The sequence below is a fragment of the Aythya marila genome (genome assembly GCF_965140915.1).
Source record: "Aythya marila genome assembly, chromosome: 3".
Classification (NCBI taxonomy): Eukaryota; Metazoa; Chordata; class Aves; order Anseriformes; family Anatidae; genus Aythya; species Aythya marila.
Window position 1 is genome coordinate 4,005,362 of NC_139044.1, and position 26,480 is coordinate 4,031,841.

Here is a 26,480-nt window from a genome sequence, read left to right on the forward strand (position 1 = left end):
AGGGCAATGGGAACGACACAGAATTTACAAACATGCTGAAGCCAAGTCTAATCCTACAGAATCCTACCTACAGCAGGCAGAGCCCTGGGGCTCTCCTTCACACATCCACTCAGCAAGCCACATTTGGTTTTCAGGCCCAAAGAGACTCGGTCACCTCAGGACACAAGTGGAGAAAGGACCTTTGAGGCCAAAAAAATATCATCTCGTTATCACCAGGAACCACAGTGTGTAGTGTCATGAAATGAGAAAGCTCCAGCTCAGGAGAAACTGGAGAAAAAATGCCCAGCGGTAGGTACATCATCCCACCTTCTCTCAAATACATTCAGAAGCTCAAGCTACAAATTCTGCAAGCTTCCCCAGCCTCGGGAGCAGGGACACCTCCCTGATATCCCATAGCTTAGGTGGTGCTAGCACTCTGACTGCAACCAGCAGAGGAGGAAGCTTCAGCCACGCATCCCCTCCTACTGAGCATCCCCTCAGCACTTAGAGCAGTTTCTCAGCAGTGCCTTCCGTCAGACAAATAGGATCAACATCTCTTTACAACAGCTTTTCTGAGGAAGACAGATTAGAAGGCACTGTTGACTCCCCAGACCCGGATGCCTACATTTCATGACACACACAGTTAGACAGCTCATCTCTTTCCACGTGGACTGGGTCTCCATGCCCCCAATTTTCAGCACGCTGCCGTGTCGGTGAGGTTACCTACCTGCCCACGTACACATAAATCAACCAACACTAAAAACCGATGCCATCCATTTGATTGCATAATACAACTTCCAGCTAGAGAATGCAAAAATAATAATGCACAAACTGGCCAACAATACTTATTTCTTGTCCTGTACTGCCTATGCATCTGTTGATAGACTGGTTTCTGTCTGCGTGTATCCCCTGAGAACTGCTGTTATCTCTCCTTTTTATTCCGGTAGAATTTCTTTTCACCTGGTTGGATTTCAATTTGTCCTTCTTCAACACTCATGAACAGAAGAACAAATGACAGAAATGGCATTCCGTTTTCAAAGAAGTAGCAAAGAATTGAAATATGTTTTAGTCAGGTTATAGAAATACAACAATGCAATGAATATTGTCTGCGTTTCCTATAGTTAAGGGACATTACTGAAACAATAAGATATATAACAGATGTTAGCTTGTCACATTAATTATTTTTTCTTTTTTTTTTTTAAACCCCATGTTGAGAATCATTCAAGTAATAACGTGAAATCAGCCATTGCTCTGCATACAGATGAAGCAAGTATTCCAGAACTTTCACCAACAAAAGAATTTCATACTGCAAAACCCAACTAAAATCAGAAAGCTGTCCTGCCATCTGTTTAAAATGGGCTTTAAATTTCCTTGTTGTCATCAGAAAAGAAATACAGCAAAATGCTATGTATGACTATTTTGAAGGCTTATCTTTATCGATGGCAGCAAAATGTAGTTAAATATGCACAGTGAGCGTGTCACACCGCAGGATCCCGCGGTGCTCCTGTCAAAGCACAAGCCCAGAGCTGAACTGAATTTGCTTCGCAGCCCCTCACTGCAGCTAAGCCCATGCTACGGTAGGCAGCAAAGGTCAACCTAGCACATAAAAATCAAAGAGGAATGGCACAAGGCCAGAAGAACCCGTACACATTTCCATCCTAGGCTACTGTTTACTCTGCTGCTGATAAAGTCAATGTACACAGAGAAGCGTGATCAACCGCTTGGTGATACAAAAGCTCCTCAAGTCCAAGTGCAGTGGTGCTGGGCCTGGGTATCTGGCAGGACACACCTGAGCCAGCCCAGACACAATCAAAGGGTCAAAACACAGCCCTGAAGGAAGAAGCAAGGCGTGTGAGCACATATCTTGCACTGAGGGAGGCCTGAGCAGCTCACTGCTTGCCTTGCCTGAGGTTGTCAGATGCAGGGAGGGAAACGCTATGATCTCCTTCATCCTAAACCCAAAAAGCAACACACAACCTCTCCAGGAACTCAGTTCTTCGTGCGGCCAGAGCTCATTCTGAAGGACTTCTCAGACACACCGCTAGACACTACGTATTATTTCCTTTCTCTGCAGAGAGGAAACAGGAAAACAATGGAAGCTCAACCAGTTAGAGAAAGCTACACAGCTACAGCCACCAGTGACAGAAGCTAAATAAAAAATTAAGAAGAGGAGCTTTTTTTTTTTTTTAAATATACAGTGCTTCATGTATTTATTTTAGATTACTGATGAGACAACAGCAATCAAAGCAGCTAGACAAAAGCCAGATTCTTCAAAACAATACTAGACTAAAAAAAAAAAAAAACAAACCAATCACAGTCACACAGAGGCTGTGTCCTTCTGATATTGCTTCAAGCAGTTCCAGTGTCATCACAAGACCACCATTTCCATAGAAAGAAGGAAACTCTCTTAATTTCTATATATCCTCCTTTTCAATGTATTTGTTATTTCACAGTAAACACGAACCCAAATATTCTCTGTAACAGCAGAAAGTGGCGTTTCCTTCCCAGTCCTTGCAGTATCAGCACCCCAACAGAAATACATTTACTTTCTTTATGTAGGTACTGTTATAATGGGGTACAGGAACAAGCTTTCCCTAATTGCCATGAATTATTAACCAGAAAAAAAAAAATCACTTTTGTTGCCCTTCACAGAGGCTTGATTTGCAAGTTTAAAAATCAAAGTGACATTTAATGTCTCTTGTACAAATGCCCAAGCTTTTAAAAAAAATGCTCTGGGCATTATAAATACATTTTTTCATGAATATGAGCACAACAATTCTATAAATAGCTATTCTTCACAGAATTGCTTCAAGACATTGTTTTTAGAGACAACAGTAGGAAACTGAAGGAGGTCTTAGTGCCAAATATATTAAAAGTTAAATAAACTCTCCAATCAACTCCGGTTTTCCATTTATTATTACAAAGTTTGCTACTCTTTTTCAACTTAAACAATTAGTTTATGCAAGGGAAGCAACAGATCAGTAGACTGTGCTGTGTCTTGGCATAGCTACTGAGTTGGTGTAAATCAGTCATATCCTTCAACTTCTCAGGGGATCCACTTTGCTTCTTCGGGCAGCTATTTAACAACTCCAGACTGTCAACAGATGAACGCATTAATAACCAGCACCACCTTGTACAAGCACAAGCAAAGTAAGGCAGGATTTTTATTATAACTCCAAGATATGACTTTCAAATACACTGACTCAAAACTGTTCTCCATCTCCTCTAAAAAGCAAACATCACAAGATAAATATGAGCTAATGTAACAGCAAATTGCCTGTACAGTCTGCACATTTAATGGTTGCTACCTCCTCAAGCAATTTGTGCATTGGTATCTAAACATAAAATCAACAGGAACTTGTGAAAAACAGCTACACAATGAGCAAAGCAGGTTTCCAGAGCCAGAATAGCATACTTAGTCATCTTGGCATGTACTCCAAAACAAGGCCAAAGGCCCAACACTACCAGGTTTTCAGCAGGCAAAGGGTACAGACACTTAGCTCCTAAGCACTTGAAAGTTCATCTGTAGAAAAGAGGAACCTATTTAGTTTCTAGTTTTACTGCAGCATTTTGCTATAACAATTTCAGCAATAATTGGCTATTACATAGTTTATATGCTTTATGAAAGAAGTTGTACCCAACTGCTAATCGCACAGATGCTTTCAGCATGCTGCAAACCACAGTCTCCAACAGCTGGAAATACAACAGGGCTGATTTCAAGGGGTGACACCAACACCAAACTGGAGTAATGCAGCGATGAATCAGGCCATGAGCTTCCCAACAGCTCCCCAGCCATAACAGTGATCTAAGCATGCTGCAATGTTTTTAAAAGAAAATGAGCATCCAGTAAGGATTAGTAAGAATTTCGTGACGTGGCCCATCAGGCGAGGCCAGGGAGCGTGGTGCAGTTCAGGAGGAAGAATTCAAAAGGAGCTCCAGCCTCTGGGTATTCTAGCCCTGCCATGTACCACATGGAAGGCAAGACAGAAACCACAAGTCAAGTATGAACCAAAACAGCTAGATTGTCACCTGTAAACCAAAGCATTTATACAACTCATCGGGCAACAGCTCAACAACGTAGCCAGAAACAATAGGAGCACAGCAGAAATCCAGTCTCCTACCCTTCTCTCCATGTTTTGTGCACCAGGAATGGACCACAGACCTTTTTATGTTCACTCCCCAGAAGAATAGAGGAACAAACGCTGATGCTATGTTTGTCTAACATGCCAGAACCAGCACACAAAGCCTCCTGACTGCTGCCCATCACACCATAGCAAACAGAAAGGATCATTCTGGAGTAATTAATCTTTTCCTCTTACCTTGTTTTGATCTGTCCAGTAGAAGAAAAATCCCTGTGGATCTGTTCTGAGAATAATCGGAGTGACAACAGTGGAGTCCTAGAAGGAAAAAAACAAAACACAAATTAACATGTTAGCACACAGGACACGTAATTATGCACTAGCTGCTTTGCCACCCCGTTAATGAACTGCAACATCTAGATACTACTCAGAAGGTATCACTTGCAAGATGTCACTAGAAGAATTTAATGTCACCTATCTCCATTTTCCTGACATAATGTATTTCCATTACTGAAAAGACAGTATTAAATAACTTCAAATGTGTCAACGCATGGAGTTTTTCCAGAAAAACTGGAAGTGGAGTTAAACAGACATCGCGTGCTAATTGCCAAACCAGAGCCCATACAAAAAAGTACTACAGTTATCACAAGTCCCATATGTGAATCCAAATTAACCTTTGGATATAGAGAAAACCTAAATGCCTACAAGCTTTAATTAACAGATAAAGACTGACTTTGCCAACAAAACCTGAGGTAGTGCCTACTATGTTATAATAAGGCTTTGTCAACTACTTTAACACTAACAACCGCCACCACGCTGCTATTAGGGTTTTAGTCATGACATACACATGCTCTTTCCCTTCTCCCAGATCAGTTTAAAACCTGTCTGCTCTGGTAACAAACATAGCTCGGGTCATTTAAAAACAAGCACACTTGTAAGCGCCAGCACTAAGGAGGCCTGGTTTCCTACATATTTATGTATTCTGACTGGCGCCTGACCCAGGAGATACAAGCTCTATCCAAAGGCTCTCCTGCAGGTGGGTGTTCATTACATCTCTCACCCACTGGGATTCCCTGGTGCCTAACAATAATTGAAATCAGCGCAGTCTGGTCCTGATAGAGTTTCTCTTCTCCTTCCTCTGCCATTTTTCATGACATCTGTAAAAATGCTGCTACGTGGGGACCCTACCTTTTTGCCAAACTCGATTAAAAAGTTATGGAGGGAGCACAAAAGAGAGGAAGGCAGGCAGAGAGAGAGATTGCTTACGCCTTATCTCCCCAGGAAACCAGACTAAATACACAATTCCTCCTCAAACAGAATGTAGATTTTCAAAGTGTTAAAGGTGTTTTACAGCTTTAGTATCCATCTATTTTCAAAGCAGCAGTATGTGAGGTCAGTCTAAATTCCTTTAAGGACAAAAATAGGCTCTGATAGGTTCAAATCAAAATCAAATGCATTTGTGATTTGTTTGTTGTTTTCTTCAAATGCAAGTGAAGTTGTTGGAGGTGGCATTATCATAAACAAATAAAAACTAACTTAACGTAAGCGTCATTTCCAAGGCAAAAAGATAAGCCTTCTGCATCATGCCATTAGTACAGTCCTCTGTGATGGAGCAGCAAACTCCCAATAATGGACGTTCATGAAACAGGGAAGGTGGATTATTCCCAGTTTGCATGTTTTCTATCTCAGCACAAGAGAAATACAAACTGAAAAGCAATTCCACACTAGGAAGAAATATAAGATCAAGCCCCTAGATGAGTGTAGAAAACCTCTTTGCTCCCAGAAGACATGGGCTGGGGATTAACTGTGCCACAGGTACAGTGACACCCAAAGGGCTCCACGTGGGCTTTTGGAGGCTGGGAACAAGCGCGGCTGTCCCACAACTATGCGAACTGCCCAGCTGGGAGCAGAGCTGCTCACACAGCACCACCAACCCTTCTTTTCCTCACTACAACAGGAAAAAAAAAAAAAAAACAAAAACAAAAAAAGAAAAAAAAAAAACAAACAGTTCTGGAGACAACACTCTTCTATTATATTATTTTTATGTCCCACACAGCCTTTGCATAACTATGTAAAATGAATGGAAAAGACTTGAAACATCCTTCTGCTTTGGGATGAGATACAACTTGGGGAAGGGGGGGACAAAGAGAAAGAAGAGAAAGAAGTGATGAGAAACAGGCATGAAGAGATTATGTCTCAGATTAATCCATTGTGCAAGTGAATTCTCTCAAATCAGCTGCTCCAACCCAAAGCTGTTCAGATTTGTCTGTGCTGATGACTTTGAGCTGTCAAAGTAATACTTGTCCAGCTGTGGGTTGTAAGGTGTTGGCCTGAATCAGACTCATAAACGTGGAGCTTGGGGAAGAGAGCCTTCAATATCTAGCAGGCAACATAAAGCAAATCGCATTGTAACAATGAGTTAATTTATGATCCACTGTGCTTCAGGAAGATTTTAATAAATAAATAAAAAGCAGCCATACATTACGCCTGTCTTCTAGATTAGCTACACTTCTCTGACATTAAGCACAGCACTATTAACACGCTGATGAACATGGGAACCCCACCCTGCCACACTGAACACAAACACAGGATCAGAGAAATACTTGGTACATGTGACTTGGTGTACGTAACTATTAGGAACCCGTCCACGCAGTTAACAGCAGTAATAAAAGTCACATGCAGAATGTTTTATATATTCTACAAGATAACTATAAATCTCAGTCCCTGCCACTAGGAGCCAGACTATTTAGTTCTGGGAACAGAAGAATGGAAATAAACTTCTCTAGTCAGCTCTGCAAGTTGTTTTGCCCACTCAACAAAGGACAGAGTGTTCGTGTCACGTGGAAGAGGTCTGTTGCTTGTGTATTGCTTCACCATCATCTGCAAAGGTAGGCAACAGTCAAAAAGGTACATAAACGCACATTTATTTACTATTTCTATATATATATATAAAAATATAATATAGGCACATTTATTTACTATTTATATATATATATAAAATATAATATGAGTGTGCGTGTGGATATATATAAACACGCACACACACAATTATATGGAAGAAAGTGTGGCTCCTTACCCAGAAGACACACCCGCAGTCATTCAGGACAGTGTCCTGAAGTCCATTAATTCCGTTTCCTCATCCAAAGAGCTGACTGTCTCATAACTCCCCTGAATAGAGTTACCAACCACATTCACTTCTACACAAGAGGCTAACAGACAGGGCCCAAGTGATCTGCACTGCCTCTCAGCCCTGTCTTCTAGTTGAGGCAGTTCTATACAGAGCTGTAAAAAATAAAGGAAAAAAAAAAACACTCAGAGGACAAACATATAAGGAGCAGAGGTTCATTTCTCCCCTAACCTATTCAGATCCAGAACACAAAAATAAAACAGATGAAAAGAAAGAAAAAAGAAGGTAGCGTTGTACATCTCTAAAACTGTCAGTTTGGGAAATTAGCACACATTTATGCGTCTAGAAAGGGCACAGATCCTCTGGAGGGCTACAAAGCAAGAAGCCCTTTGTGTAGGGGCCCCAGATTCGTAAGACACTTCCAAGTGTATAAAGAAAGAAGCAGGAGTGGTGACCAAAGAAAGAATCAATGGTGGTCAGGCAGGGGAGAAGAATAGAGAAGCAGGGTGTCACAAGCAGTGAAAACGTGAGTGACTTCTCAGTTGTTTTTTAAGAGCCACCCCTGGGTGCTCCTGCCAAGCAGGGGTTTGGTTTCTGACTGATGGCACTGCAAAATCCTTGAACAGAAAGACCGAGTGGTCCTGTTCCGACAGGCTTCATAGCACACACACATCCGAACTTGAGTGATTTTTTTTTTTAAAGAGAGCTTTTAATTTGACCTTTAAAGGCCCTCTACCTTTTATTTCTTGACTTTGGGCCAATTCTCTACTTTCCTCCAATTTCACAGCCTCAAATCAGTGATGTGGTTTGGTCTATACATATTCCATTCATTTGCCTTCTAATTGCCAGCACAACCTCAGACCCTGCAATAGCAACATCCTCTTTTATACTTTTAAACAAAGAGGTTTCAAATTTATTCCCACAAAGTGCCACCGAGAACTCTGGGATACTTAGCTGCCAGGCACAGCAGAACACAGCCATAGGAGATGAATGTGCAAATGTACACTTAAGTGCATGTAACTACTGCAAGGTCTAATGTTAGGTGTAGGCCTCCTAAGCTAGATCCCAAATCAGCCTGCAAAAGTTGCCACCTCTATTTTAATATTACCAACCAAGAACTCCCTGTACTTCATTATGTGCTAAGGCAAAGGTGTATACTATCACCACCACGTTTTGTGTCAAGAAAAATCGGTGTTAAAACGATCAGAGAACGTCACTACTGTACCTGTGTTGCAGATATTGGATCAATCCCATGATAAATGGGAAGCTTCTAATGGATCTTAGAAGTGGTTTACAAGGGAGCGAAGTTCTACACGTACCTTGTCAACTGCAAGATCACAAGTCAGGTGAGCCTGTGTTTTTATAAAGCAGACAGATACTGATGATGTTACTAATGATGTTGGGCCCCTTGCTACAAGAAGGACATGGAGGTGCTTGAGCAAGTCCAGAGAAGGGCGACGAAGCTGGTGAGGGGCCTGGAGAACAAGTCCTACGAGGAGCGGCTGAGGGAGCTGGGCTTGTTCAGCCTGGAGAAGAGGAGGCTCAGGGGCGACCTTATCGCTCTTTTTAGGTACCTCAAGGGAGGCTGTAGCGAGGTGGGGGTTGGCCTGTTCTCCCACGTGCCTGGTGACAGGACGAGGGGGAATGGGCTTAAGTTGAGCCAGGGGAGTTTTAGGTTAGATGTTAGGAAGAACTTCTTTACTGAAAGGGTTGTGAGGCATTGGAACAGGCTGCCCAGGGAAGTGGTGGAGTCACCATCCCTGGAGGTCTTTAAAAGACGTTTAGATGTAGAGCTTAGGGAAATGGTTTAGTGGGGACTGTTAGTGTTAGGTCAGAGGTTGGACTCGATGATCTTGAGGTCTCTTCCAACCTAGAAATTCTGTGATTCTGTGATAAACAGAAGCAGTCACAATCCATACCTACAGACTTTTAAAAGAACAGGAGACCAACCTTTCTGATCAGCTCTTCCTACAGGTGGGCTCACAGCACTGCCTTATTAACCCTGTCCATTGCCTGCTTTTGCCTCAGATTTTCAGAGGCCTCTTCACATCCCCAAATAATAACCTGAATACTTTTTACTCACAGCAGCATTTCATGTGCTTTAAACTTCTCCTGGAAAGTTTCTGCCAAACTGCTTCCAAACCCAACGCTAAGAAATAGAGGTTGTTTCTGGCAGAAGCAAGTATTCTGCAACTTTTCTTTCACCTTGGAGAATGGGCTTGAACTCTGGTTGAGCAAGGGTGTAAAAGCTGCATGGAAGGTGTGAGAAGAGTCCCTGCATGGAGTTTTCTTGCCACCCCACAATGCATGAGGATTGCAGGATTGAGGAGAGGAAGAGGAAAGAAGGGATAGCAAAACCATAGTTTACATGTGTTCAGCAAATAGATTAGCTTCTAAATTCCATAATACACTGGGCACACTCAGACTGGAACTAAGCAGGATTACGCAAGCAATTAGCGCTATGAATTTCTTTAGTCCAACAGCTGAACTACAAAGGACAGGGAGAAACCGTCCGTCCCCTGGTTTGCTTGTAAAGGAACAGATTGCCAAAAGGGAAAGCTGGAGACACTGCAAGAGTGCTGGAGGTTGGAAGCAGGAGAGGAAATCAGAATTGGGACTGAGGGCCAAATAGGATTGGGACTGGATGCAGGGCTAAAAGTAAAAGTTGGGACCTGTAAACTGAAATCCCACTTGTTGCACAGGAACATGCAGGGAAATATTCTTCACCATTAGAGTGGTTAAACCCTGGAGCAACTTCGCTGACGGCACCACATGACAGAAGTCATCATTCTGGTAATTAAGGCTAACTTCCTGCAAGTTTAAAAGAGCTACTTCAAGCAGGATTTGTTTCTCAGAAGCAGACTGCCCCTGCCTCTTTCAGGACATCCACGATCTTAGGTTAATTACAGCCTTATTTCACGTAGCTTCCAGTTGTGTGTGTGAGCCCTCATTTGTTGTAGACGCTGCAAATTATGCAGTGAAGAAGGAAGGAACAAAGAAATGTATGTAGCCAAACGCCAACTGGGAAGCTATCATCTCTGCCAGATAGCTCTGTGATGCTGAGCAAATCATTTAAACCAAACTGCTCATCGGCGTGACTGCTGTATTCTGATTTTAAGGGAAAACCAGAATTCTATTTCCACATTTCATTATCTAAGTTTTAGAGATGCTGAGCCCAAATCAGTCATCTGCAGTCACTAGGGACTCATTCTGAGCATCTGACTGCGTGGTGCTATGCAGTCAGAAAATTGGGTCCAATGTATCTAATCACGGATTAAAAATTAGGAGTTTTTAATGTTGGTCTCTTTTTTTGGACCTGCAACAGTACAATAGGGAACACATTTTGTCATCTAATGGGTCTTGTGAAAATAAATTAAGAGGTGCTTATGAAGCATTTCCTTTATAATAGATAAAAGACTCTGTAACGATTAAAGTTAACTCTACTTCACCACAGCTTTTTATAAAAATAAAAAAAAATAAAAAAATTTAAAAATTTAAAAAAAAAAAGGCTTGCAGCACTTGCAGCACTCAAACACTAGGGTGAAGAGTCCATACAGTACACAACCTCAGCGCACTGTTCACTTCCCTTCCATGCAGGATTCTTATTTACTTAAAAGAGACGTGTTCTGATTTCCACTTTCTTCAGTATCTAAGGCTCCAGGCGCTCAGAGGCTACCATAACAGATGTTATCTGCAACTTGAACCACGTGAAGTCTTCCCCAGTTCTTCGGAGGCACACATCTCACCACTCTGCAGGGGACAGCTAACTTCGGGCTTTCCCCTTTAGCAAATGTTAAATGTTGAGAAATTTTAAACTCAATCTGATAACTTGTTTATGTTGCAAGAGACCCAAACCACAACTTCTATTTGTTTAGGTTAAATATTTTCATATAGCATGGAGCTGTTGTTTGTTTACTACACAAAGAAAGAAAGAAAAAAAAAAAACAAAAAAAAAAAACAAAACAGAAACTCTAAAACATTTGACTAACTTCTTCCCTCCAGACTGAAAACATTCAGGAAAAAAAAAATAAACTGTTTTCAGTTTATTGTTCTAGTTTCATACACACAGAACAATGGTTGCTCATTTTTCACAGCCCCAGTACTACCCTGTAGTGACAGACTCGTGCAGAGTTTAGAGAAATGCAGGAGGGTGGGAAAACAAGCTGCACGGGCATCAGCATCTTAAACCGCTTCTCAACATTTCCGGTCTTTTGTTGCTGTTGTTTGATCTCTGCTTATCCATAATGATACTTGGATGTTGCATTTACTTGAAAGCTTAAAGGGTATGTACCTCACACTCTTGATAACTTCTAAGAGCCTGTAACTAAGTAGAGAAGCCTGAGAACTCTGCATAGCACTCGTCTGAACTCAAAAAAAACATCAAGATAAAGAAGGGGGCTCTAAGAGACAGAAGGCATTAGAACAGAATTTAAAAGACCTGGGCTCATTTTTGTTTCTCCCTGGAATACCTGGTGCTGTATCCACTAAACAATACTACCAGTCAGTAGTTTAGTTTCAGTAACTAAAGGTTCCTTTAAAATAATAGTAATAAAAAAGGAATCATGTCCCTCACCTTAGGCGTTGCTACATTACCTTACCGGTATCGTTAACTTGCAAGTAGAAGTAAATAGCACAAGTCACAGAGCAAGCAGTCAAATTCTTTATGTAAAGTACATATTATCACTAGGGAAGACGAGAAAGCCTTTAAGCAAGAACTGAAAGCAAACCTATTTTTGAAAATACACCATCAAATTAACTTGCTTCAGTATGCCAATTACCGCTCTTAGAAAACACCAGTTCAGCTGTGCTCTAGCTGGTGCACTATTTGTTAACTCTGCTATGTCTACCTTGTTCCCACTGCAGGCCAAAGGAAAATAAAGTAAGAAAAAAAAAAAAAAAAGAAAAAAAGAGGCAGAGGCAGGTCTCAGCCCCTTCAGACTCCAGTTCAGTGCTGAGGGAAGTCTTTCTTTAAGAAGGAACCTCCTTTATACTCAGGGTTCATTGATGTCCTCAGCTAGCAACATATTCTCCTATGTTAAACTCAGCCCCCTACAGAAAAGCTTCACCCATACATTTGAATGCATCCTTTTTTATTTATTTTCAAACTGTTTTAAAGCTCATCAGGAAGAGCTGCTACAGCCCTGGGTTTCACTACAGCTGAGTGGCTCAAGTCAGCTCTCCCTCTCTCAGAGATGTCACTTCTCTCTAGGAATGACAGAGCACATCTGTTCACAACCAGACCAGGGCTTAGGAGACTCAGTCTCTTCACAGCAGTAAAGAAGTGGTTGTAAAATCCCAACTGGAGGCAGCATGAAGAAACAGGACTTGAAGAAGCTCAGCAAACCGGCACCATAAAGCAGGCACACACGCACATGCATCTACAACCCGCCCCCATCTATGCAACTGGTCACTTTGGTCCTTCGCTCACTCAAACTCCAGCTATTTCTGTCCGGTGCCTTGTGAACCCAGTCCAGATATCAAAAACAAGAATTAATTCTGAATTTGGTTTGCTGACTGTAAGACTGCTGTAAACTAAAACAGAAACAGTGTGAGAAAAGCAAAGTACCAGGGAAATAATGACCATCGGCTTGATTTCAGTGCTTCGCATCCTGATCCCAAACTGAACTGGTGAAAAGCCTCTAGGTAAGCATGGGATGGCTGAACATGTGCCACTGTAGCCGACCCCAATGCACAGAAGTGTGACTTGAATTGCAAAACCGGAACTTTTTAATTGACCCTAATGCTTTTACAATTTAGAAACTGAAAATGGTCTGCGGAGGAAATGGAATTTCAGGGCTCCTGAGCTGCCTGCCTTCCACCTGCCTGCATTTGATCTTAAGTGCTTGATGTAACCTCTTCCTCTCCTCTGCCAAGATCTCAGCACAGCTCGGGCAAGGCTTTTCTCCTTCAAACCGGATTATCATCACACCTCGGGGGGCGGGAGGGGATGCGGGCACTGGAGGAGATCCCAATGCAATATGTAGCACACTTCCCCGCTGCTCCTCAGAGAGGAGGCCCGTATAACAGTGCCAGTACCACATCTGCCTATTAGCAGCTTCGCAGTTATCAATTAGGCACAGAGCTGCTGGAAGCACTGGATGGTGAGTGCAGGGCTGGGGCTGTTTGGAAGCCTGTACCGCTGCTGCCTTTGTCAGACGCGTCCTGCGCAGCACACTGCAGCATCCTGCTGAAGGATGCCGAACGCATTCTTTAACGACTATTACTCTACACACCATGAAATTCCTTACACGCCTTTCATGCCCTGGTTAAAATCCTTTCTGCATTCCCATTAAAAGAAAAAAAAAAAAAAAAAAAAAAAAGCACTACTTTTCAGTAGTTTATAACTCAGCTGAAAAAATTTCGCTCGGGGATGGAACTTGGTGCAAGTTCTCAGAATTCGCTGCAAACTCTCCTTTGCCTTACGAGACGTGAAGACGAGCCAATAGAGCCATCTTTAAACTGCAGAACAAAACAGCAGGACAGCATACCAAAACGGTACGCCTGCGACAGGAATGAATGCTGCCCTGGTGCACGGGCAGTGCAGACATCCCGAGCTCCAGCTGTTACTCAGACACAGAACAGACCAAATCGGTGCATAATCAACACCAGCGTGAGCCCAGCCTCTCCGCACAGCCCCGTTAGTGCAGCAGATCCAAAGCACTCATTACGGCCAATTCCATGTTACTGTCATATTTTGTAGTTTACTATTTCTCATTACAGCCCATTGTTTCACTGAGAGCCCGTGCGCGTGTATTTACACGACAGAGCACAGAGGTTCAGATTAATGATCACCATTTTTAAAAACCCTTGGAGCAGATTAATTGATAGAAAGCAAATACTCTGAAGTGGTTATTGGCTACTCAGTGACAAATACCCACAGTCACTGAACATGCATCGCTCTGAAGACCTCCTGATGGCCAGAGTGCCAAAGGAAGGAGGTGAATTTCCACTGAAACTTTTGATTTTGTTGGGCTTCCACTGCTGAGAAGAAACGTTAAGGGCAGGAAGGGCAACGTGCATACACACGGTGTGTGGTCAGCAGTCAGGTACCGCTGGTGTTCTTCCTCACACAGGTGTGGCTCCATACACAACAACTTCCACAAGACTGCTAAATTTGCTCACAAAAACACTCACTAAACACAACAGGACTCTCAGACACACTTTCCAGGTAACACCCGCGTATCGCTCAGTATCACCTTTAACCTGAATCTCGTATCTTTTGCTAGATTTTAGCCCTATTTTATTATGGCAGCCTTTCTGTTTAAAATTGAAGATCTTCCATTTAAGTCTATAGCAGACAGATTAGCCACTGAACATCCACTGTGCACGGAGAACACCTCCTTCAAATGCCACATGTACAGTATAGTGCATGGAAATAGCACTTAAATCATTTGAATTGTTGCCTAATTGCTTGGACTCTTGGTCTGGAGACTGAAATCACACCATTGACTTGACCTCTGGATCTATCTGCGTACATTTCATGGTAGCTTACCAAACTAAAACAATAACTGCAATGCCAAGGCTAAGATTACATTGTACTACACTGATGAAAGAAACTGAAGGAAAACATTCTCTGACTATCAGGCGAGTGATTCAAGCTTAGCTCCATCTATCTTCAGATCAATCATAACCTGTGTCAAGCCACTGTTTATTGCTGTGGACAAGGTCAGGTTGCTCGGTTTATTAGAAAGGTATTAGCTCCTTATTGTAAATAACATTCCACACCACAGTTGGATCAGTTTGTGTTTTTTTTAGTGTTCTTTCCCTCCTTGAGAGCCTTTATCACAGGTTTATAGAGGTCAGGCTCACACATTTGGCTGCTGGACAGGCTGAGAGCAATGGCAAAGCAGCGACACGTAACAGGACAAGAACAGTTGTCAGACACATGAACTGCTCCTTCTCCCTCCCGCCAGTTGTTGCTGTGCCTGTCCTTAGCACAGCAGAAATACCCAAGAGCTGTGTTAAGACTCTCAAAACAAGTTATCCTCACGGCTCTCCTGAGGCTCAAACTGCCCAGCACACCCACCTTCTTTCCCAGCCGCTGCCCTGCCACAGCTTTAGCCTCTCTGCCCCTCTGTCCCCAGCCCACCCAGTGCCAGCCCCGTGGGGCACCCGGCCCTCCACGCACAGCCAGGGCACAAACACCCCACGTCACGCTGGAGGCACGATGCTGCGAGACCAAAGCCAGCCGTCCTGCCTGCTCTCCTTCTCTCCCGCACAACGTTTGTAGTTTCACGGTCTGACAAAAAGGCAGCTAGCAGAGAAAGCTCAGCTTTGTGCTGCCTTCCTCTGACACGGTCCTGGGAACAGCCTGCCCGCGAAGGTGAAGCCAAAGCCATGCTCCTCTGCTGCCTGGGGCAATGCTTGGCAAAGTGTCGGGAAGCAGCAAGTGGCAAGGAAAAAGCAGGGGGGGATTGAGGCGAGTCTCGTGTCCTCGCCAGCCAAGGAAGGAGAGTGCCTTCCGCAAAGGAAGGAAGATGAGAGGGAGCGGGGAGCCGAGGGACAGCGTGCCCGGGGCTCGGCAACCCCGCCGGGCTGGGGGAAAACAACGCGAGGGACAGCAGCCACCAGGACAGGACAGAGAGAGGCAGGGAGGAGGAAAGGAGAGCCGGAGCAAGAGCCGGGGAACAGGTTGAAACAGCCGCCTTAGAGCCACGGGGATGGAGCCGAGCAGGCTGGCAGGAGGGAGGCGGCACAGCGCCAGCAGCCAGCCGAAGCACGGCTCCTACGGGCGAAGCGAGCGCGGGGGCGACTCCGGTCTTGGGAGAAAGTTTGGCCGCCCGGGGCTGGCGCTGCAGCAGCACCCCCGGCCCGGCACAGCCCAGGCGGTGTCACCGACGCTGCCCCAGCGGCCACCTGCCCGCCGGGCGACCCTGCCGGGCTCTGCCCCAAGCCGTGCCGGGCTCCCCGGCTGCTCCCGAGCCCCCCAGGCGTGGCGGAGCCCCCCTCCCCGGGCGGGCAGCTATACTCACATCGTCCCACTTAACGAATTTGACGCCTTTCTTCAGCGCTTCGGAGACGCAGACGGGCTTGAGCTGCAGAGCGTGCACGCCGGGCTGTGCCCCGGCCATCTGCCCCGCATGGACGCGCCCGGCCCGGAGCCGAGGAGCTTGGGGCGAGCGGCCGGGAAGGGGCTGAGGGGGAAGCGAGGCCGGGAGCCGCGGCTGGCTGCGGGCAGAGCAGGGCAGGGCAGAGCAGGGCAGGGCAGCGGCCGGGCGGCTTCAGCGGTGCCGGCCGAGGGGGGAGGCGGCGAGGCGGCGGCGGGCAGGGCGAGCCCCGCGGCGGCGCATCCCCTATACGCGGCGGCACATCCCCTATATACGGCCCTGCGCCCGCTCGCAGCCGCTCGGCAGGGGCACGGCGCTGCCCGCTCCCCGCCCGCCCCTCCTCCTCCTTCCTCCTCCTCCTCCTCCTCCTCCTGCTGCTGCTGCTGCTGCTGCTGCCGGGCGCGGCCCCGCGGCTCCACCTGGCGGCGGCCACGGGCAGCGCGGCCACGGGCAGCGCCCCCCGGGGCTGGGCACGGCGCCCGCTGCCGCCCCCCGCAGCAGCGCTAAAAGGGGCCGGGGCGCCCCGAGGGGGGCCGGGGAGGGTGAGGGGCAAGGTGAGGGGCCCCTCGGCGAGGTCGGGCTGCGGAAGGGGTGAGCGCAGGGGAAGGCGAGGGCTGCTCTGGGAAATTGTCGCGGCACGCTGCTGTGCAGAAGGGAAATACAACACCCGGCCTGCAGAGCGGTGAGTGGGACAGCGAAGGAGGGGAGAGTCTAAGGAAAAGGTGCATGCGCTTCCCAGCAAAGCTTGGTGCTTTAAATGCGCAGAAATTGCTTTCCCAAAGCACGCCGCTTCCTCAGCATTCCTTAACTCGGTTTAGGTGTGCTTCACACAGAAGACAACACCGGTAAAAGTCTCCTTTCACTCACCAAAATCCTCAATCCGAGGTTTTATAGGAAAGATTTGAGAAGAACAAAGCCACACGTGTGCCAGAAACGGCCTTCTCTCCCCTAGACTCCTCGTGCAGCCACGGTGGAGATGAAGCATCAGATGACACAGCACAGGAGACTTCTGATTTCCCTGTAAAGGTTTCCAGTTGACCCTTACAAGTTAAGGGCAGCAGGCCAAACTTCTACCATGGACAAAGCAAATGATGTAAAAGAATGACTTCAAAGAAAAAATTGATTTTGTTTTAGGGGAATGATGTTTCAGAAGATTACCAGGTAAAAATATATATGCTATAGTGACTTCCAAAATATGCTAAGGTGACTTCAAAAAAACAAAACAAAACAAAACAACAACAACAACAACAAAAACACAACAACAACAAAAGCTACAAAACTGGCACACTGGACTCCGGATTTGCTCTTACTGTTAGTTACAGGGTTGTTAAAGCTTGCTGGTCCTCTGCCAACTTCTTTCACTTCACCAAGAAACTTTTCATTGCCTTTAGCAGGAGCTGAATCCACTCCACAACAGCCTGCGCAGGCAGCATGCACACTCTGGGGCCAATCAAGCCATTTGTTCGGTGTTTTATTCTTATCAACCTTCCATGCAAATAGGGGTGCCGTGTCAGTCAGGCTGCAAGTCTGCTCCCTCCCTGCTGTGCTCCATTTCCCACTGATTTGCCAGGATTTAAACAATAACAAACTCTGGGGTTGAATGCACTGATGTGGGTACAGGATTGCTCTCTTTATGATGGGGATACGGGGGGGAACTTTTCAGTACCGTGCTCACATCTGCCCTTTCATCCCAGTGTATAGTATACTGAAGAATGAAAACAAAATATTAAAATCCCACAGAAAGTAAGAGCAAAGAGCCCAGATCCTACTGTACTTATCCATGATCACTTAAGCAGTTCTCTTCGTAGGAATCTGCCAAATTCAACTGTCTGGAAAACATAAAACTACCAGTGACTGGGGCACCTCTGGCCGTTTTCTCAACAAGCCCATGATACGTTTTTGCTTGGCCTAGGACTTCTTTAAACTGTCAGGAAAAAAAAAAAAAAAACAATTACAATTCACAATGATACCTCCTGATTCCTGATGATAGCACAGAGCCCTGGGAAGCCATTAGTCTGACCACGTAGGAGCTGACCCTATAGATCAGTACAAGATCTGATACTTGTGGGTGATATTTCAGATATGAGGTGTTGTTTGGAGGAGTTTTGTGGCTTTTCAGACTTAACTGTTTTAATCTGAAATGTACCAGACCATGGTATTTGGCCGAAGTGAAACATGCCTTTTGTATGGCAGATAGCTAATGGATTGTGCATCAAAAGGAGGAAGAAGCACAAAAGGAAATGGCACTATGACTGTGCCTATTAAACATCAATTCTGGAAAGTGCTTATGATTCAGTGTTTGCTGAAATCCTGGGCTCAGTGAAATCAGTGGGAATTTAGGCAACCCAGACAGCTTATGTGTTACACTGTTGCGCAGCTAGCCCCCGCTCCAGCTCCAAATACCTTTCCTGGTACATATGGCAAACACATTCAAAGCACATCTAAATTCAAGCTTCTTCCACAAGGCATGGCATCAGTGACCTGGAAACAGGCTATGCTCAGCAGGATCACTGCACCCAGAAAGAGTACGATTATCTTATCATTAGATGATGGGACTAAGTCAGGCAAAAGAAAAACCAGACACCTTTTATCCAAGTGCGCAGTAAGCCTCACTAAATACCTAGCATTACGCCTATCTTCTGTTTCTCCTTGACTCAGCCCTTTTAGCTCCATGGAATTAAAAGATGTACTGTTAAAAATAAACTTGCAGGGAGCTTATCCAGGTAGTTGTTGAAAATTTTACCTATCAGATGTGATACACTCTGGTCTTGCGTTGCTGCAGGTACTGGCTTCTGAATGGTTTTCTTTTTGCAGGTTCCAAAATCTCAGCCTGGACAGTGCAATGGTTGTCTCGTGCAAACAAGTCACCAGAACGCAATATGCCTGTGAATCACTGTTACTATATGGCATACTTTGGGAGCAATATTTCATTTCCAGAGGAATAAGCTGAATACCCAGTATGTTTGCATTCCCACGTGGAAATGCAGGTAGACAAATAGGAGAAAGGAGATACAGCTGAGTTAAATAATAGGTGGCATTGATCAAAGCCAGGTCAGATGAAGATGCAGAGAAAGCTCTACTGAAAGAACAGTATCATGAGGTGATAGGAGAAATGCATTAAAATATAGTCTTTTAATACTGATTTCAAAGAAATATACATGAAATATCTCAGTGCCATTTGCTGTCCTGAGTTTATTGGTGTATGTCTGTATTGTTAAAAGAAGCAGTGGCCTCAGCCTCAAAAATGCTTAAATGCACCGGTACGCCTGACATACAAAGAGTTAAACATAAGTGGCAGTGTTTGCAGGATTTGGGATTAAATATGAACTCGGATTCAACAAAAGTATATCATCCTAATTGCATTTTAAATTGGGCCAAATTATACTTTAATTATCAGTGGGAGCGGAATCATTAACTTCTACAGAACAACTCCCCCGAAAAGAAATATAGAAATTGTGACCCTACATCTCTGGTAAAAGCAGTCGTTCTGAGAGAAGCACCGTTTAACTTATGTAGGCAGCAGAGCTCAAATCTAACCTCTGAGAGACAAACAGTGCAAGGTGTAGTGAAACTGCCTCATACATGACTGTCACATCAAAAAATGAAACCTACTGAAGGTAATAGTCCTGAGAGAGAATTTACTTTTTTTTTTAAGTCACTCATTTACTAAAAGAGTTTACCTGTGAAATTGTCACTCCATAAACTCACGGCCAGTGGAATATGCTTGTACTTAATTTGATCCATTTACTGGATGTCATACACGCAGAACATCAGCAGTCTGATACATCCTTTATCTTCATGAGTGAAACTGATAACTTATGTGGCACAGCCACTCAATCAGGTGACTCTCCGAGAGTGAATATCAAATTCTGGCACACAAAACACCACCATAGCAACAAAGACAGCCTGGCAACAGCAGCTGCTGCACGGAAAGAAAATTGGAAGGGGAGGGGGAGAGCTTACACAAAAGTCCATTTCTTGTCAAAATCATTTTTTTCTTCACATCAGCATCACAAGACGTCTTTAAAATCCTGGGAGGATAAGATTAACGCATGGTGTTTGGAATTATTTATGACAGGCAGTGTCTTTGTGTACATGGAGTGACCTAACTCCCTGTTACACTCACTGGGACCGTATTTTACCCTGGGTGGCTTGGCCTGGTGCACAGCTGGCACCTGCGGATCACCGTGCCACAGGAAGCCATCCGCAATCCTTCGTACACCGCCGCGTATAAGGAAGAACAAACCCTGCTGGCTTGGGCAGAGGACACCACCCAGCAGAATTTCTCACCCACTGGCACCTGAGAGCTCCTCCACCAGGACTTCTCGCAGCATGGTAGGATTAGTTCTGTACTGCAGCAATTAGCAGGACTCCATGTGAGTCCTGTTCACACGTACATTTCATACACAGCCAGAAGCTGAAATTGATAGGCGTGGAAACATTTACCTTTTACTCAAACTTTTCTTACTGTCTCACCCTGCCAGGCCCCTGAGAGCACCAACAGGCTCTAACAGCCCTGACCCCTGGGGTCTGTCCCCAGCCCTGCCCATGGCCCAGGACCCCATTTCATCTCAGCTTGGGGCCGTCAATCCCTGCCCCAGTGATGCCTCAGGACAACACTGCAGCCCTGCCCACTGCCTGATGTCTTTAGATAGGATGCAAGATTATGAGCCCAGAAAACTGAATTACGGCCTCAGATCTGCCCCAGACTTCTTTCCATAAATTCAAATCAGGTCCTTGTAGATGACTATTACCCATTTCAACTTAAATTCCTAAAGGGAAGAAGCCTAGCGTACACACACCCTGAATTTCTAGATACCACCCATAGAATGAGTTTAAGTAGCTTTAAAACCAAGCTTGATAGAAAGGGTTTTATAATTATTTCAGAGCATATAAAGTTAAGGAGAAAAAAATGTGTTGATGTCAGCAATTTGATACATTTCCAAGGTTATTTTAGATTTCACAAGTGCTTTTATGACTTTTGATACTTCTCAGATCCAGCCAAAAAGATTTTGATGATGCGCCTTATCTTGATGTTAAGCAGCTCGTTTAAAATGTTACGCCTTGCTGTAGTCCACCAACATTCCTTCTGTATTCCCTTCTCAGAACTATTCTGACAATACACTATTCTGAATCACACACTTCTCATTCCCATCCTGGCTATTTTACAGAACTTGCAGTTGTAAAGGGTGAAATTCCACGACTGACGAAACATTAGTCACAAAGCACCAGAACACCATTTACGTAGTTGAAAACAGTTGCTCCAAAACTGTATTTCTAAGGCTTGGAGCAATTGTCTTGTGATGTAAACCTTGAAGCATAATATTAAAATAAATTGTAACTCTTCGTTGCAAAAATAAAATAATATTTAAAGGATGCTTCTAAAAAAGATGGAGAGTGACTTTTTACATGGACAGATAGGACAAGGGTTTTAATCTCAGAGAGGAGAGATTTAGATTAGAGGTTAGCAGGCAATTCTTTACTCAGGGCGGTGAGGCACTGGAACAGGTTGCTCAGAGAAGCTGTGGATGCCCCATCCCTGGAGGTGTTCAAAACTCAGTTGGACAAGGCCCTGGGCAACCTGATCTAGTGGGTGGCATCTAGTGGGGTTGGGACTGGATGGTCCTTACGGTCCCTTCTAACCCAGGCTACTCCATGGTGATGATTTTATGAGTCTGTGATGTCAGCAGTTGGCTGTCTGGGAGGCAATCTGCTCTAACAGGATGCCTGCTGAGCAATCAAACAACATTTACCAACCTCCCAACTAGAAGACATTGTTAGAAGCATAAAGCCATTGTCAAAGAAAGGCAGGAGGTTAAACAGAAGAGGAAACATGCCTTTTTAAAAGAAGAGCACAGACAACCTCATGATATTCACGAGCAAAACATAGCTAACAGGAGAAGGAAACAGCCAACGTGTCTATTCCACAGCAGTGACCAGCAAACAGCACGGATCCCCTTACTCCCATTTTCTCCTCAAATGTAACACCAGACGTTAAGCTCCACAATAACCAAAGTTATTTTGTTCCAGGAAAACAGAAATGAAGAGGACTAACAGGTAAAACTGAAAGGGACCACTGAAATGTTGGTTGAAGACATTCCATCAGCTTTGATGGGAGTTCCAAACAGGCCCCCTGAAAGCAAATAAGTTATCTTACAATTATCTTTGTATAAGATTATGCAACTGATGATTAATTTAGTATTCAACATTCATTTTCCCAGTAGTCTTGTAAATATATAAAGGCCGTGACATATCATTTCAAATAAGAAAGAGCAATTATTACTGAATCTCAGGTTTCAGAGAAGCCAGCAGATACAGAACCGTGAGCAAACCCAAGCTTAAAGTGACCATCATTGAGTATAATAAAGAATACCTCTTGACTTCTGTAAACATGGAGATTTGCAGTAGTCATAGGGAATATCTGGCACATGCACTGATTTGAATTAATATTCCCACCACCAGCGTTGCCAGTATTTCATAGATCATCTGTGAGAAGACTCTGTGCTTACAAAATTAAACTGAATCTAAATGCCAACTAAAGAAACTACTTTTTCTTCTTTATTCAACAGGAGAAAAAAAAAAAAAAAAAACAAGAGCAATAAACATTGTTTGCTTTGCAGTGCCAAGAATATGTTAACCTGTTTATAATCTTGTAATGCACCAAGAATTCAGTCATCAGTATAACCATACTTTGCACATACACAGTCAGCTCTTTGGACAAGGGCTGTTTGTTCCTGTCTAAATCAGTGACATAAAGAAAGGAAGCGTGCTCAGAGCGAGTATTATCACTCCCCTAAGAGACCACAATCTTACAAGAAGTCTTAGACAAGCTGAGGACTGAGCCCAGATTTCCAAGAAAGCTAATCAAGTACTGTTTCTCTGCTCTCCTACATGCCTCACAGCACTGATAACAACAGATGTTTTGGATATGATGCAATAACAAGAATGAACAGAGCAGCACAGGGTGGGGGGAAGGATCTTGTGATTAACATACAAACAATTGATGGTTAGCATTTAATATGATTTGGTACCAAGTCTGTCAATAAGATTCTAACCACTGCTACTATCTCCAATATGCATCAAACTAAGATAATAGGACTTGTTCCTGAAGAAGCGTTTGAATTAAGGCAGAGCTGCCTTGCGGAGCAGTGCAGGAAAGGAGCATAAAAGAAAGCAGAGGAACAACACAGAAGTGCGACTTCAGCTTGGCATTTCAAAGAAAGTCACTGAAAATTCAACAGTGAGCTCATCAAGTACAAAGCCAGAGCAGTGTCAGTCCTGCTTCCCAAGCTACAAATCCAAGTGCCTAACCATGCACAGCACTGATCTCCCATGCTACTTCACTGACTTCCATTGGGTTGCAGATCCTGATTTCTTCCTGGGATTAGTTCATTAGAGGTGGTTTTCACAGACAGAAGTGGGACATGGGAATTCTAGGGGCCCTTAACACGGAGGCTGCGTCCAGTTAAAAATCCAGACTCTTACGAGCAAATTAATGTGCATGTATTTTTGGCAGGAAATGCAAAATACTAACGTGACTATTTGCACAAAGCGAAGATCTCTGTTATGTAAAGCAGGTATTTAAGAGTCAGGTCTCCCTGCTTCCTTCCTTTCTCCATCACTATTCATCAGTAAGCGCTTCCTCCTACCTCAAATTACTGATCTAAAAAAGGGACATGGGTATTATCTGATAAGCATTTTGCAACCTGTAATTAATACCTAATAGTACTGCAGAACATTAGTTCAGATGCTACCTAGAGACAATGGCAGTGGAGACAGAGGCATTGGTTTGGGGCCAGTTTGCTTCCCTTGCAGGAAACCATTTCCCTCCAATAATTCTGTGGCAGCAGTCAGACCTTTTATTTATGTAGCAAAGGAAAGAAAGAAAGTGAGGAACACAATCCCCACATTCTGTGCCCCGAGTATCAGCTGTACATCTTTGGCTCTTCTATGAAGGAAACTCTCCGCACCTAAAACCTTCTTACACCAGGGAAAGTCCAAGCTATACCCTTCACTTCCCATTCCCTCCGGCTCTAGTCTCTCCCTTGAGAAGTCCTCAGCCACACAGGCCATTGGCACAGTAAGGGCTGAAAGGATAGTGCTGCAGCAGCAGCAGAGCTGAACCTCATTCCACTGAGGGAAGGACTGTAGGAAATCATGTCTGTGGATGCTCAGATTCCCCCACAGAACAAACTGAGCCTCAGTTAGGAGCTGTATAACATGCAGCATCTCTTCTCACGCTCCATGCAGTGATTAGCAAAGGATATATGTATATATTTTTGTACTAGAAATGCTTTGATACCTGATTTTATATCTTTGAAGAATTCCAGATATTACACGTCTGAAGATGGAAAGAAATGTTGTAGTCAACAGAAAATGCCATGCAACCCACAAAAACAACAAACCATGAATCTCAGAATGTAATCGTGGTGACTGTAGAGGAAAGTTGCTAGATAAACTCAGTATTGCTTTTTTGTAGTGAATCTTAATGTGCATCTCAGATGGCTGTATAGAAAGGCTGGAGTTACACCAACAGGCAATATAAAACACAATCAGTTTGTTAATGCCATGGCAACACATGCAGAAGGGGAGGGGTTTCATTAAACGGAGGCAATAAAGTTCATGGTGTGTGCTCAAAAAAAATGGAAAAAAAGAACAAGGACAAAGATCCATTGAAGTAGCTTCACAGAGCACCCTGGGACATCCGTGATCACTGAGAATAGCAGGTTCAAACCACAAAGAGACAGTAGCAATTGATTGCTATATATCCCCAGCAGGATTCTCCAAAAGTGTTCTAACATTATCACTCCCTGGTAGCAAACAGCTGACTTCTGATATGCCACAGAGGCACCACAGTCTTCTCACTTTCCTTCCAGGATTGCTTTTGAAGAGAGCAGATCTCCACAGCCTTAGACAAGGTTGGAAGAGCTGATGAGCTTGAAATATTCAGTCCTTACTTTGTAGCACGTCATTATTCCTCAGTGCTGTCCCAGCTGGAGTACCTTCTGGGTTCACTTTTCCTGCTAGGTAGGACTGTCTCCCTGAGGAGGCATTGCATTTGAGAAGTTTCAGAAAATTTAGAAAGCCCTGGTTTGCATGTGCTGTGTGCAGCAGTCTGGGAGGGCAGGGCAGCAGAATGCCAGTGAGCTCCTGCTCCTTTGGCAAGACAGCCTATTGTGTGCTCTAAAATACTTCTATGCATTTCTGACTGGTTTCCAGCAAAGCTAATCAAAGTGTAATTATCTGAGAAATAAAGTTTATTACTCCACAGAGAAAGTGTTTCAAAGAGTAGACTGTGTTCCAGTCTAGGTTGCTGTTTATTTTCCAACATATCTTGTGCACGCCTTTTAGAAGGATTGGCATCTTGGTATAGTATTTTCTCAACATCATTTTTTAAAGAACGTTGAACATGAGAACCTTTTCAGGTATTTTCTGAGGTATGAGAAAGGGAGCCGATAAGCCTCTTCCCCTTTATGTGAACGAGGGGATGTGATTATTGTCCATGCACACACACCCCTACTTATATTAACCTAAAAAGTGTTACGCTTGCAAGATGGCATACTGAATGCCTTCACAGAAAACTACAGTTTTTGCTGTCATCAGTTTTCTTCATTTTCTCAAATTATTTGAAATCAACTTCCAACGGAATGCCCACTGATTTGCCCCTCTGCAACACTTAAACCCCCAAACCCAATTACAGCCTGCTTTGCCTGCCTCGTTGCTGCCCTTAGAGAACCAGCCTGCAGCATGGATCAATAGATAAATCACAGCTGAGAGCAGTTTACGAGGCTGTTAATTTACGAAACACCTAGCCACCACTTCCCAAACAGAAAAGAATTCATCCCTCCTGCCCTTGGGCACGGGTTAGCTGCTGCCTCCTCCACACCTCTTACCCATGGCCTGCACCTCTCAGGACCTGGTGGGAGAACTGGAGCCTGTAGATGGCCAAGCTCTAGGCGTGGTGGGACAGAGGCGAGACCAGACGTCTTCTCACAGCACAAGCTCAGCTCAGTTCTGCTCCACTTCACTCATGCCTTTGGCTAAAAAATAATCAATCCCAAACCATGCATGTAGCAGGCTGAGGCTATTGGTGCATGTCAAATATCAGTCTGAGAAGGCACACCTGGCTGAAGCACACGGCAGATCTGCAAGGGACAGGAGATGCACCATCTTCAGGTTCTGGGTGCTGCTGCTCAAGTGTCAATCTGACCCCAGAGCACAAGCAAGGCTTGCTGACAGGAAAGAGCA

At 44.4% G+C, this 26,480-nt stretch overlaps 1 protein-coding gene across 3 annotated transcripts in view; it reads right to left on the minus strand.

Annotated features, from left to right (window-relative positions):
- The window catches only part of PLCB1 (phospholipase C beta 1), a 373,718-nt gene extending 357,187 nt beyond the window's left edge, over positions 1 to 16,531 (minus strand). For all 3 annotated transcript variants that reach the window (XM_082757582.1, XM_082757583.1, XM_082757584.1), the window contains exons 1-2: positions 16,158 to 16,531; positions 4,299 to 4,376 (exon numbers count right to left, since the gene is read on the minus strand). In XM_082757582.1, coding sequence (XP_082613708.1) covers positions 4,299 to 4,376; positions 16,158 to 16,256 — 177 coding nt within the window. In that variant the 5' untranslated portion in view covers positions 16,257 to 16,531. The remainder of the gene's footprint in view (positions 1 to 4,298; positions 4,377 to 16,157) is intronic.
- Between the last annotated feature and the right edge of the window lie 9,949 nt (positions 16,532 to 26,480).